This window comes from Bufo bufo, chromosome 10 (genome assembly GCF_905171765.1).
Source record: "Bufo bufo chromosome 10, aBufBuf1.1, whole genome shotgun sequence".
NCBI classification, from domain to species: Eukaryota; Metazoa; Chordata; class Amphibia; order Anura; family Bufonidae; genus Bufo; species Bufo bufo.
Window position 1 is genome coordinate 33,925,866 of NC_053398.1, and position 12,993 is coordinate 33,938,858.

The following is a 12,993-nucleotide window of genomic DNA, read 5'->3' on the forward strand; positions in this document are numbered from 1 at the left end:
GCTTGGCTCTGGGCCACATCAACCCACAGGTGCAGCACCCGCTAGAAACCCAGCAGCCCAACAGCACCCTTGCTGCTAGACTAAGCGCGCTTGGCTCTGGGCCACATCAACCCACAGGTACAGCACCCGCTAGAAACCCAGCAGCCCAACAGCACCCTTGCTGCTAGACTAAGCGCGCTTGGCTCTGGGCCACATCAACCCACAGGTACAGCACCCGCTAGAAACCCAGCAGCCCAACAGCACCCTTGGTGCTAGACTAAGCGCGCTTGGCTCTGGACCCCAGCACGAAATCAACAAAACTAGTGAAGATGGCAAGTGGGCTTCTACACTTTGCTCAAAATGCTTACTAAGAACCTCTAGATCAGTTTTATACATTTCATGCAGCAGCAATAGATGTATAACACAGAAATAGATGTACACATTGGAGGTGTACACCATGTATTTTTGGACGTGGGGTCCAACCCTGCATGGTCTGAGGGATTTCACCAAGAAAATACAACAGGCTGACAAACTGTGTGGACAACTATATTTCTTGCTCAGTCTTATGACTTATTTCTAGGTTCAGCGTTCCTTTGAAGACCAAGTCTTACCTGGCTGATAACAGGGAACACTACATTGCAATCAAACGCAAAGCAACTACGCAAGACAGACATTAGTTTTAGCGTCCCTTTAATAGATCAGACCTCTGTAAGATACCAGAAAAGCGAAACTCTCTCTTTAGGGCTCGGACATATTGAGAAGATCACACGGACAATGCACGTAGCCTTCTTACTTGTGTGAGATGATGGTGGGTGGGAGCTGCTTGTGATCACCGGCCAGGATACACTTTTTCGCCTGCAGCAGCGCGATCCAGCAGCTCGCTTCTAACGCCTGAGCGCACTCATCAATCATGACCAGGTCAAAGTAATTCTCAGGAAGCAGCTTCAGAGGACCATCCGGGGTAGCACCTGGCACGGGGTAGAAGAAGTTGGATACAGATCGATGAGCTTACGAAGCTGTAATTTTGCAATGAGCAATTATTGGTAATTGGCACGGAGAATACACTCTTCTAAATGAATTGGCGAGTGGGCACGGCACGGAGCCAGAATTCTGAGATCATTAAGACAATCTGTTTTGCGGAGATTAGGTTGAGATTTGCAGCCTGGAAGCCAAACGGGGTCCAAAACCTTGTCAAGAGGACATCAGTCATGTGTAAGGACTTAGCTGAGAGAACGTACTGCCCTATAGTCGACCGTTCTCATCAGCGTCTTTCACAGTTGCAGAAAGCAGCACCGATTATCAGATATTTCATTTTATGGAGTCCTTCATCCCAAATCTACGCCTCTGTCATCGGTCTAGCATGAGACACAGTCAATCAATAAATGTATGCAGCTATTCCCTGGCCTCCCATGGCACTCCAGCTCCTTCTTGACCGTCCATGACCATGGTTACTAGAGCACTTATCTAATATACCTACAGCCACTGCAAACACAACACGAAGACTAACAGCATAAAGCACCTGCGCCTCACTGCGATGCGGAAACTGCCCCCTCTCCTGACATGTCTGCTTTAGTAAATAATTGTATGCCACACGAGGTGACAATTCTGGGGCATCTTATAACTGTATATTATGCCATTCCTCTATTATTCCTGCTAGAAGCTTATAAATACAGGTACAACGCACATTGTCTGACATTGTCAGGGTCAGATTGGTCATAGACCCTACAGAGAAATTTCCGGTTGGTCAATGCCAGGGGTCTACCCGAGCCCTCCTCACGGCCGCTGGATAAGCACATGACAATGTGAAGCAGATCATGATGAGTACAGGAGTAAACAGACAGTTGTACTAGCAGTTACAGATAAGGCTACTTTCACACTCGCGTTTGGTGCGGATCCGTCATGGATCTGCACAGACGGATCCGTTCAGATAATACAACTGTCTGCATCCGTTCAGAACGGATCCGTTTGTATTATCTGTAACATAGCCAAGACGGATCAGTCATGAACTCCATTGAAAGTCAATGGGGGGGGGGGGGGGGGGGGCGGATCCGTTTTCTATTGTGCCAGATTGTGTCAGTGAAAATGGATCCGTCCCCATTGACTTACATTGTGTGTCAGGGCGGATCCGTTTGCCTCTGCATCGTCAGGCGGACACCAAAACGCTGGAAAGCAGCGTTTTGGTGTCCGTCTCCAAAGTGGAATGGAGACTGAACTAATGCGTTCTGAGCGGATCCTTTTCCATTCAGAATGCATTAGGGCAAAACTGATCCGTTTTGGACCGCATGTGAGAGCCCTGAATGACTCTCACAAATGGAAACCAAAACGCCAGTGTGAAAGTAGCCTATGGAGTGTGAAAGTGTTATTGTCCTGTGATAGATATCCAATCCCTGAATATGAAGAACCTAGGAGGTCTGATAGGCAAAGTCCTTTAGCGATATAGGAGGACATAAATCCATGCAACACAGTCATTCCTGATCTGAGTGTAGTCATTAGCTTGTACGTCCAGACGATCCGGTCCTTAGACTAGAAATTCCCTTTTAATATCAAGACTTTCATGTCTGCGATGTTGTGATCGTGGCTGCAAATGTGTTTTGGTACAGGCTACACATTCAACCTAAGGCTTCTTTTCACACTTTTCCGGTATTGAGATCCAGCAGAGGATCTCAATACCGGAGAAAAATCCTTCCGTTTTGTCCCCATTCATTGTCAATGAGGACAAAACAGGACCTGAAACGAACGGAGTGCTCCAAAATGCACTCTGTTCCGTTTGGTTGCGTTCCCATACCGGAGAGCCAACCGACATGGGATGCGGAGCAAAAACAGATCCAGCATGACCCACAATGCAAGCCAATGTAGATGGATCAGTTTTCTCAGACACAGTCACAATAAAAAAAAAAAAGGAACTATCCTCCATTGACTTTTAATGGTGTTCATGACAGATCCGTCATTGCTAAGATAATACGTCATTGGATCCGTTCATAACGGATGCAGACGGTTGTATTATCAGCAATGGAAGCGTCTTCGCTGATCCCTGCCGGATCAGCCAAAACACTAGTGTGAACGTAGCCTTAAGCTACCTGCAAACGCTGCAAATTACAAGCGGTTATTCCATGCAAATTCTCATTTTTCGGCACCGGTAAAGTGGATGAGATTAGACAAACCCCATGTAGATTTTGGTCTCTTGCCCACGACCATATGCTCTCCAAGATATACGGTCCGTGAGTGGGCCATATGTCCCGGAGCGGCATTGATTGTGCGCACGGGAGCACACAGCATCATAGATTACAATGATACTGTGCACGTCTCGGAGGGCATACGGTCGTGGGCAAGAGGCCTTCAGGTGTAGAAAATGGTCTAAATGGAAGACAGCAAAGATAGCATATGCTCCCATTATCTTACAGGTGCGGGTCCCATGTGCAGTGCGCCCTCCACCACTTTCGGGGGTCTGTCCCTGCACCTATAAGACAATGGGGGCATATCCTAGCGATATGCCCCCCATTGTCTGTGATGAGTCAACCCCTTTAAAAAGGTCCTTTTCACTAGGAAAATCAACAGGAAAATTATCAGAGATGAGAGTTTGTAGAAACGCTGGTTCCTGATAAGTGGCCGGTGTAAACGTGCTGGCAATCACCCGCCGACACAGCAAACACTCGTTTAACGGGGGATTGTATATTTTGGACAGCATCTAAAAGTCCTTGTTTCTTGTCAGCTGCCTACAAACTATGAATTGATATGGGGATGAATGATCACAGTAACGATCGCTTGTCCCCATACATAGTAATTACAGCACATAATGCAGCTTTCACTTCTGGTCAAGGGTAATTAAAAACTGAAGTTCGCTCTTGATCAGGGTAATGGCAGCGCTCATACATGCACATAGATATTGGCCGCTGTCATACATCTAGCAGGAAAAAAAATATGCAACAGATTTAATTGCAAATTCCATGTTGGATCTGCTGCACAATCTGCTTGTATTACACCCGGACTAGATTACATAAGTGACGCGGCTACTTCACAGCACTGTGTTCCCATCCACCCTACTGTGACTGTGAAAGGGGCGCACGTAATCCCTAGACTCCCAAAGGAGTTTTCATTTTTCCTCCCGGTCTTTCTGGAGCCATAACTTTTTCTGTCCACATAGTCATATGAGGGCTCGTCTTTTGAGGATGTACTTTCTAATGGCACCACTTAATATTGCTTATCATATAGTGGGAAGCAGAAAAAAAAAAATCCAAATTGGGGGGGGGGGGGGGGGGGGAGGGGGGAATGGAAAAAAAAAAACCTCAATTCCGCCACAGTTTTACAGGTTTGGTCTCTACGGTGTTCCCTAGGAGGTAAAAATGACCTGTGCGGTTCATTCTCTGGGTCAGTGCAATTACAACGATAACACATTTATATCTTTTTGTAACTATAAAATTGGTGAATGGCCATTTAGATTTTTTTCCATTCGACGTATGAGATAAATATTTTTATATGTTAACAGTTCAGGCATTTTGGGGACACAGCAATGCCCATGAGGTTTATGTTTTTGATTGATTTTAAATGTAAAAAAAAACAACCAAAAAAAAAAATTTCTTCACATCGCTTAGCTATATCGCTCAATAGAACTACAATCTAGGCTCCATTTCCTATTACAACAACATCTGTGATGGGTTTCTTCAGAGAGACCCAGCGCATCAGAGCCAATAAATGGCTCTCCAGTTCCTGAGCGGGAAGCGTGCACTTCCGTTTTTTTCCGCGCTTCAAATGGGATCACTCCATCTAAAAAGGATTAAATGTCTGCCATCAGCGTTATCGCCGTTCGCAGACATTAGCCCGGACCTCCGTTGTTTGAAACAGCACAGACCCGGCGGCTATGGCACCCGCTGCACTAGTGCCATACATGTACGGCACTGGGACGGAAGGGGTTGTGCAGTGGCTTAATACTGATGACCTATTCTCAGGATAGGTCATCAATATCAGATTGGTGGGGGGTCCAACTCCCGCACCCCCTGCCGGTCAGCTGTTAGAAGAAGCCACGATGCTCCAGTGAACACTGTGGCTTCTTCCTAGGCCAGCGATGACACATGTCCTATATGCAAGTGAATGGGCCTGGGCTGGGTATCCAATGTACGGCGCTGTGCTTGGTATGCTGTGAGGAGGCCGCAGCGCTCACTAGAGCGCCACGGCCTCTTCAAGCAGCTGATCGGTGGCAGTGCCATGAGTCGGACCCCTACTGATCAGATACTAATGACCTACCCTGAGGATAGGCCATCAATATTCTACTTTGACGGAACTACCCCTTTAATTTCGCTGCATCCTTGCAGGGTTATTATCTTATGCGTATGATTAAGTCATTATTGTATGGAATTGCTATTTATGCACTTCCCTAATAAACATAAAAAGATGCAGTTTTCGAGAGTGATTTACAGACTACCCGTGTGAAGCCGGGCTCCATGTGTGCGCACTGGGGAGGCTAGGACCTGAGAGACAGATGACTCACAGCTCGATGCCAGGGACACGTCCCCTGGAGACGGCAGAAAACATGATTAAAGCAGAAGAAATCCGCCAGCCCCTGACTGACCTGTATTGGTGGCAAGGATGACATTGGCAGATTTCAACGTCTCCATCATGGCAGCCTCTTCCCTTTTCTTCAGCTCTTTTCGCAGCGCTCGGATTTCCGTTTTGAAGCCGCTCTTTTCATCTCTGTTCTGCAGTTTTCTCATTTTTGCCTTTCAAGAGGAAGAAAGAAGCAATTGTATAATAGCAGCCATTTATCAGACGAGGAGAATTTCCATCTAAAACTTATCACAGTAAATCCGAGCGCCCATGGTTTCTTAACCCCTTGATGACAAGGCGCTGTACAGTATGCTCGTGCTGGAAAGTTTTCTTTGTCACCACTGGCATCCTTGCCAACATTTCGGTTGGTAAAAATCAGGGCATATAAGCCCCGTCGATAGGAACGTCCCAAACCCACCCACTCACGGACAAGGTTTGTGTTCGCCATGCCCATTTTCAGCCCGCAAATTTTCCAGAACTGTCTCAAAAAATCTCCTGGCAAATTCAGGACAGTTGGCAGCCATGCACTCAGCCTCATTTGTCAAACTCGTGTGACAGTTCAATAAGTTCAAACTAATATTTATCACATAAACCCAAAAGTGGAATTTATTTCTGTGTCTGTCATCATCGGCCATTTATTTTGCTATACAATAAAATTCCTTTCAGGGCCTATTCACACGACTGTATGTTCAGTCCACATCCGATCCGCATATTTTGTGGATCAGATGCCGCCCTATTCATTTCAATAGGGCCCTGTCCGTATGTTCGTTCTGCGGATCCGTGTTTTGTGGATTTGCGGTCGTGTGAATGGGCCTAAGGGCTCATTTACACGACCTAATGAATGAGTCCGCATCCGTTCTGCAATTTTGCGTAACGGGTGTGGACCCATTCATTTCAATGTCCGCATCTGTTGTTCCCTTCCGCTGCCCCGCAAAAAAGATAGAGCATGTCCTATTCTTGTCCGCAATTGTGGACAAGAATAGGCATTTCTAACATGTGCGGTCCGCATACTGGTGGTCTGAATGTAGCCTAGGGGTGTATTCACACCGTGCGGCAGTGCTGTGGTTTTGCAGCGGGGACAAGTAAGGTGTCCTTAGGCTCTTTTCACATTGTGTCTGTTTACTGTATGCAAGGCGAAAGTTCCCAGCATATTGATTAAAGGACCCAAAAACAGAAGTCAGTGAGTGCCATCTGTCCCTCATAGGCACCAATGTTTAAAAAAAAAAAATCAATGCATACCGCGCCAAAAACATTTGTGCGCCTCTGCATGGAAAAGAACAATCTGCAATGCTACAGACTGTGCAGCTTGAAAAAAACTGAAACCCTGTTGGATGCCATCGAACGCCCTTCTGGTCTCCGTCAGTATAATTAAAGCCTATGAGGAGGTTAAAGGGATTCTGTCACCTTGTTTTCGGTTATAGAGCTGCGGACATGCACGGCTAGATCGCCGCTAGCATGTCCACAATATACCGGTCCTATAGGGCTGTGTCCTTTTATTTTGTTTAAAAAATGATTTTAGAGATATGTAAATGAGCCTGGTAAGGTGCCCATGGGGCTGTATGAACCTTCCTGGTGCCCAGCCATGCCCCTCTGTGAAGGAGCCCAGCACCGCCTGCGTCCTCCGAATCTCCTCCTTTCGTCACAGTTAGATTGCCGTAATCTCGCAATGCGCGAGCTCGCGCATGCGCAGTTCCTTTCCTGAGGCTGATGCCAGCACAGGGAAGGAACACTATACCGGCACTGCGCAGCGCGAGATTACGGCAATCTAACTGTGTCGAAAGGAGGAGATTCGGAGGACGCAGGCGGTGCTGGGCTCCTTCACAGGGGGCGTTGCTGGGCACCAGGAAGGTTCATACAGCCCCATGGGCTCCTTACCAGGCTCACTTACATATCTCTAAAATCATTTTTTAAACAAAATAAAAGGACACAGCTTTATAGGACCGGTATATTGCGGACATGCTAGCGGCGATCTAGCCGTGTATGTCCGCATCTCTGTAACCTAAAACGAGGTGACAGAATCCCTTTAACCCCTTAAGGACATAGGACGTACCGGTACACCCTATTTCCCGAGTCCTTAAGGACCAAGGACGTACCGGTACGTCCTAACTTTTAAATCGGGATTCCGGCGCCCCAGGGGTTAAACGGAACGGGATTTCGGCTGAAATCCTTCAGCCGGCATCCTGTGACAACGCCAGGGGGGGTCATGTGACCCCCCCCGTGTCGGCGATCGCAGCAAACCGCAGGTCAATTCAGACCTGCGGTTTGCTGCGCTTTTTGCAGTTTCTGATCCCCGCGGTCCCTGACCGCGGGGATCAGAAACTTTAGAGTGGCTAAAATCAATATTTTTCACCCCCCTGGGGTGTCGCATGCGGTGGGGGCGTTGCGGGAGGCGGGCGGTGCGGCAGGCGGGATATACCAGGCTTCTAGTGGGTATACCAGGGTGCCAGCACATTGCTGGCACCCTGGTATAAACGGCTGACATCTGTGCAGATGTCAGCCGTTTAACCCTTTCCATACCGCGGTCCGTACGGACCGCTGTATGGAAAAAGTTAACTGTCATCGGTCAGGGAGCTCCCTCCCTCTCCATCGGGGGGCTGCTGTGCCTTTGCAGCCCCCCGATGGAGAGGGAGAGAGCCCCCCGACAGCCCCTCTCAGCCCCGTGCTTACCCTTCCCCGTCTGCGAAGTTCTGAGCAGACGGGGAGGGTTCCCATGGCAACAGGACGCCTGCTCAGGCGTCCTGCTGTCCATGGTGCTGAACAGATCTGTGCTAAAAGCATAGATCTGTTCAGTGTAAGTAAAATACAGTACAGAACAATATATATTGTACTGTACTGTATTATACAGACATCAGACCCACTGGATCTTCAAGAACCAAGCGGGTCTGGGTCACAAAAATGTAAAAAAAAGTGAAAAAAGTTAAGATAAAAAAAAAACATTTATCACTGAATAAAAATAAAAAAAAATAAAATACACTACACATATTAGGTATCGCCGCGTCCGTAACGACCTGATCTATAAAATGGTCATGTTACTTTCCCCGCACGGTGAACGCCATAAAAATAAAAACTATGAGAAAACTGAAATTTTGCCCACCTTACTTCCCAAAAAAGGTAATAAAAGTGATCAAAAAAGTCGCATGTACGGCAAAATAGTACCAATCAAACCGTCATCTCATCCAGCAAAAAATGAGACCCTACTCAAGATAATCGCCCAAAAACTAAAAAAAACTATGGCTCTTAGACTATGGAAACACTAAAACATGATTTTTTTTGTTTCAAAAATAAAATCATTGTGTAAAACTTACATAAATAAAAAAAAGTATACATATTAGGTATCGCCGCGTCCGTATCAACCGGCTCTATAAAAATATCACATGACCTAACTCCTCAGGTGACCACCGTAAAAAAATAAAAATAAAAACAGTGTAAAAAAAGCAATTTTTTGCCATCTTACGTCACAAAAAGTGTAATAGCAAGCGATCAAAAAGTCATATGCACCCCAAAATAGTGCCAATCAAACCGTCATCTCATCCCGCAAAAAATGAGATCCTACCTAAGATAATCGCCCGAAAAATGAAAAAACTATGGCTCTTAGACTATGGAGACACTAAAACATTATTTTGGTTTTAAAAATGAAGTTATTGTATAAAACTTACATAAATAAAAAAAATTGTATACATATTAGGTATCGCCGCGTCCGTGACAACCTGCTCTATAAAATTACCACATGATCTAACCTGTCAGATGAATGTTGTAAATAACAAAAAAAAAAACGTGCCAAAAAAGCTATTTCTTGTTACCTTGCTGCACAAAAAGTGTAATATAGAGCAACCAAAAATCATATGTACCCTAAACTAGTACCAACAAAACTGCCACCCTATCCCGTAGTTTCTAAAATGGGGTCACTTTTTTGGAGTTTCCACTCTAGGGGTGCATCAGGGGGGCTTCAAATGGGACATGGTGTCAAAAAAACCAGTCCAGCAAAATCTTCCTTCCAAAAACCGTATGGCATTCCTTTCCTTCTGCGCCCTGCCGTGTGCCCGTACAGCTGTTTACGACCACATATGGGGTGTTTCTGTAAACTACAGAATCAGGGCCATAAATAATGAGTTTTGTTTGGCTATTAACCCTTGCTTTGTAACTGGAAAAAAAATATTAAAATGGAAAATCTGCCAAAAATTTGAAATTTTGAAATTGTGTCTCTATTTCCATTAAATCTTGTGCAACACCTAAAGGGTTAACAAAGTTTGTAAAATCAGTTTTGAATACCTTGAGGGGTGTAGTTTCTTAGATGGGGTCACTTTTATGGAGTTTCTACTCTAGAGGTGCATCAGGGGGGCTTCAAATGGGACATTGTGTCAAAAAAACAGTCCAGCAAAATCAGCCTTCCAAAAACCAAACGGCGCACCTTTCACTCTACGCCCTACTGTGTGCCCGTACAGTAGTTTACGGCCACATATGGGGTGTTTCTGTAAACAGCAGAGTCAGGGCAATAAAGATACAGTCTTGTTTGGCTGTTAACCCTTGCTTTGTTAGTGGAAAAAAATGGGTTAAAATTAAAAATTAGGCAAAAAAATAAAAAATTCTCAAATTTCATCCCCATTTGCCAATAACTCTTGTGCAACACCTAAAGGGTTATCGACGTATGTAAAATCAGTTTTGAATACCTTGAGGGGTGTAGTTTCTTAGATGGGGTCACTTTTAGGGAGTTTCTCCTCTAGGGGTGCATCAGGGGGCTTCAAATGGGACATGGTGTAAATAAACCAGTCCATAAAAATCAGCCTTCCAAAAACCATACGGCGCACCTTTCCCTCTACGCCCCGCTGTGTGGCCGTACAGTAGTTTACGGCCACGTATTGGGTTAAAATGAAAAATTAGACAAAAAAATTAAATTCTCAAATTTCCTCCCCATTTGCCAATAACTCTTGTGCAACACCTAAAGGGTTAATAATGTATGCAAAATCAGTTTTGAATACCTTGAGGGGTGTAGTTTCTTAGATGGGGTCATTTTTGGGTGGTTTCTATTATGTAAGCCTCGCAAATCGACTTCAGACCTGAACTGGTCCCTAAAAATTGAGTTTTTGTAAATTTCTGAAAAATTTCAAGATTTGCTTCTAAACTTCTAAGCCTTATAACATCCCCAAAAAATAAAATATCATTCCCAAAATAATTCAAACATGAAGTAGACATATGGGGAATGTAAAGTCATCACAATTTTTTTGGGTATTACTATGTATTACAGAAGTAGAGAAACTGAAACTTTGAAATTTGCAAATTTTTCCAAATTTTTGGTAAATTAGGTATTTTTTTGTGCAAAAAAAATTATTTTTTTGACTTCATTTTACCAGTGTCATGAAGTACAATATGTGACGAAAAAACAATCTCAGAATGGCCTGGATAAGTCAAAGCGTTTTAAAGTTATTAGCACTTAAAGTGACACTGGTCAGATTTCCAAAAAATGGCCTGGTCCTTAAGGTGAAAATGAGCCCGGTCCTTAAGGGGTTAATGGATGCGTCACAAAAGATGTTCTGCAGGTAGCACGAGTCAGGCTCATTAAAACCGCCAAACTGTTGCAAATCACGGTAAAGACGAATGCAGTTTCTGCCGAGTGGTTCTGGTGTCAAAAAGCATGACACAACCTAGTCCAGCATCAACATGCAGGGCAGCCAAAAGGGTAGTACAGGCGGTACCGTAAAGAGGATTCCTGGCCCGAGTCCATTAAAGGGACCTACACGCAGTGCCAGCTGCCACCCACAATTTAAGACCTCATGCACACGACCGTATCAGTTTTGCAGTTCGCAAATCGCGGATCTGCAAAACACAAACCCCGGCCGTATATGTATGCCAACAACTTTTATGTTTTCCCCTGTAGAAATGTCCTATCCTTGTCCACAAAACGGACAAGAATAAGATAAGTTCTATCGTATTTGCTCGGATGCAGAACGGACATACGGAAGCGAACACAACATGGTGCGCTGAACGCAACTTTTGCGGCCCCATTGAAATAAATCATTCCACATCTGATCCGCAAAAAAGTCCAGATCCGATGTGGACTGAACATATGGTCGTGTGCATGAGGCCTAGGAGTCACCGCCTCCCTTTAACGGGCAATAATCTGCAAACATGGGGCACAATCATTGGGCCGGAGAGTGTGCAATCCACTTATATACTAGATGCACACTGTACAACGAGGTACTAGATGGAGTTCAGGGTGAAGCCCAGGGGGTCCTGATGAAGCCCGAATATTCTGAATGGCAGCCATGCCAATGGGAGCCGATTGGTTCTGGATTATCTAATATTCCAGATGAACGGACAGTCTTATGAAAGCACCTTCTAAGGCCTCATGCACTTGAACGTGTGCCGGCCGTTCCATACATTGGGGACCGTAATTTGCGGTCCCCACTGCATGGGCACCATTCGTGCAGTTGCCGCAGACGGATCCAGACCCATTCAACTTGAATGGGTCCGTGATCTGTTTGCACCGCAAAAATAGAACATGTTCTAGTTTTTTGCGGTGCGAGGCATGGACAGAAACCCCACAGAAGCACTCGGTTGTACTTCCGTGGGGTTCCATGCCTCCATTTCACAACGCTCCTTTCCGGATCTGTGATACAGTGTGCACACGGCTGGTGCCCGTTTATTGCTGACCCGTTGTTTGCGGGTCACAATACGGGCAACCCCCTTTTTTTTCTGTGCATGAGCCCTTAACTAGAGGGATTTTCTAATGTCTGCACAGTCTTCTGCTTCTGGTCTTCCAAAATTCCACATGATATTACAGATATGCGCTAAAAAAAAGCAGAGAATTGCGTCAGGGCGAGGTCTCTGGACACAGATGGTTACTTATTGTTTTTTGTTACTTTTTTAGGGAGGGTGCTCCTCATCACAATGACAAACCACGACCAAAAAAAACACCTGTGAAGTCTTTAAGGGGGTTATGCAGGAGTACTCTCCTGTCCACTATTGGGCACGGAGAGACACTTGGGGGTCAGGTTGCCAAAGCAATGGTCTGATACCAGGTAGGTATCAAGCACGGGTGACTTTAAAGTAGCCCTTTTTTATTTTATGGTTGCCCAGTGTAAATACTACATAAGGCAAGGTAGTGCAATGTCGGAGCTTACAGGCTGCTATATAGTAAAAGTATAAGCCCCGGTTCCTCCTGCCATTACCCCCGGTGATCGCCGCTCCTTGTAGCCAATTCAAACAGCATCTCTAGGTCCCTCTCACGCTTCAATGTTTGATCAGTGATTTTCATTACTGATTGTGGGTCAAAACCAGGATTGGAGCCTCCACAAAGATGAGGTATAATGGAAAGATCTGCACCTGTTCTGTGTCTTTGACCCGCACGGAGTGTGTGAAAGCGGCCTTAGGCTACATTCGCACGATCGGATCATTTCACAGATGCAGTCCATGTGCATCCCGCACTTTTCACTGGTCCTATTGTAAAAATGCCTATTCTTGTCCGTAAAACGGACAAGA

General features: G+C 45.4%; 1 protein-coding gene across 1 annotated transcript in view; it reads right to left on the bottom strand.

Annotated features, from left to right (window-relative positions):
* IGHMBP2 (immunoglobulin mu DNA binding protein 2) overlaps positions 1-12,993 on the bottom strand; it is a 65,123-nt gene that overhangs the window by 39,598 nt on the left and 12,532 nt on the right. The window contains exons 7-8 of the mRNA XM_040409375.1: positions 5,543-5,690; positions 773-947 (exon numbers count right to left, since the gene is read on the bottom strand). Of these exons, the coding sequence (XP_040265309.1) occupies positions 773-947; positions 5,543-5,690 (323 nt within the window). The remainder of the gene's footprint in view (positions 1-772; positions 948-5,542; positions 5,691-12,993) is intronic.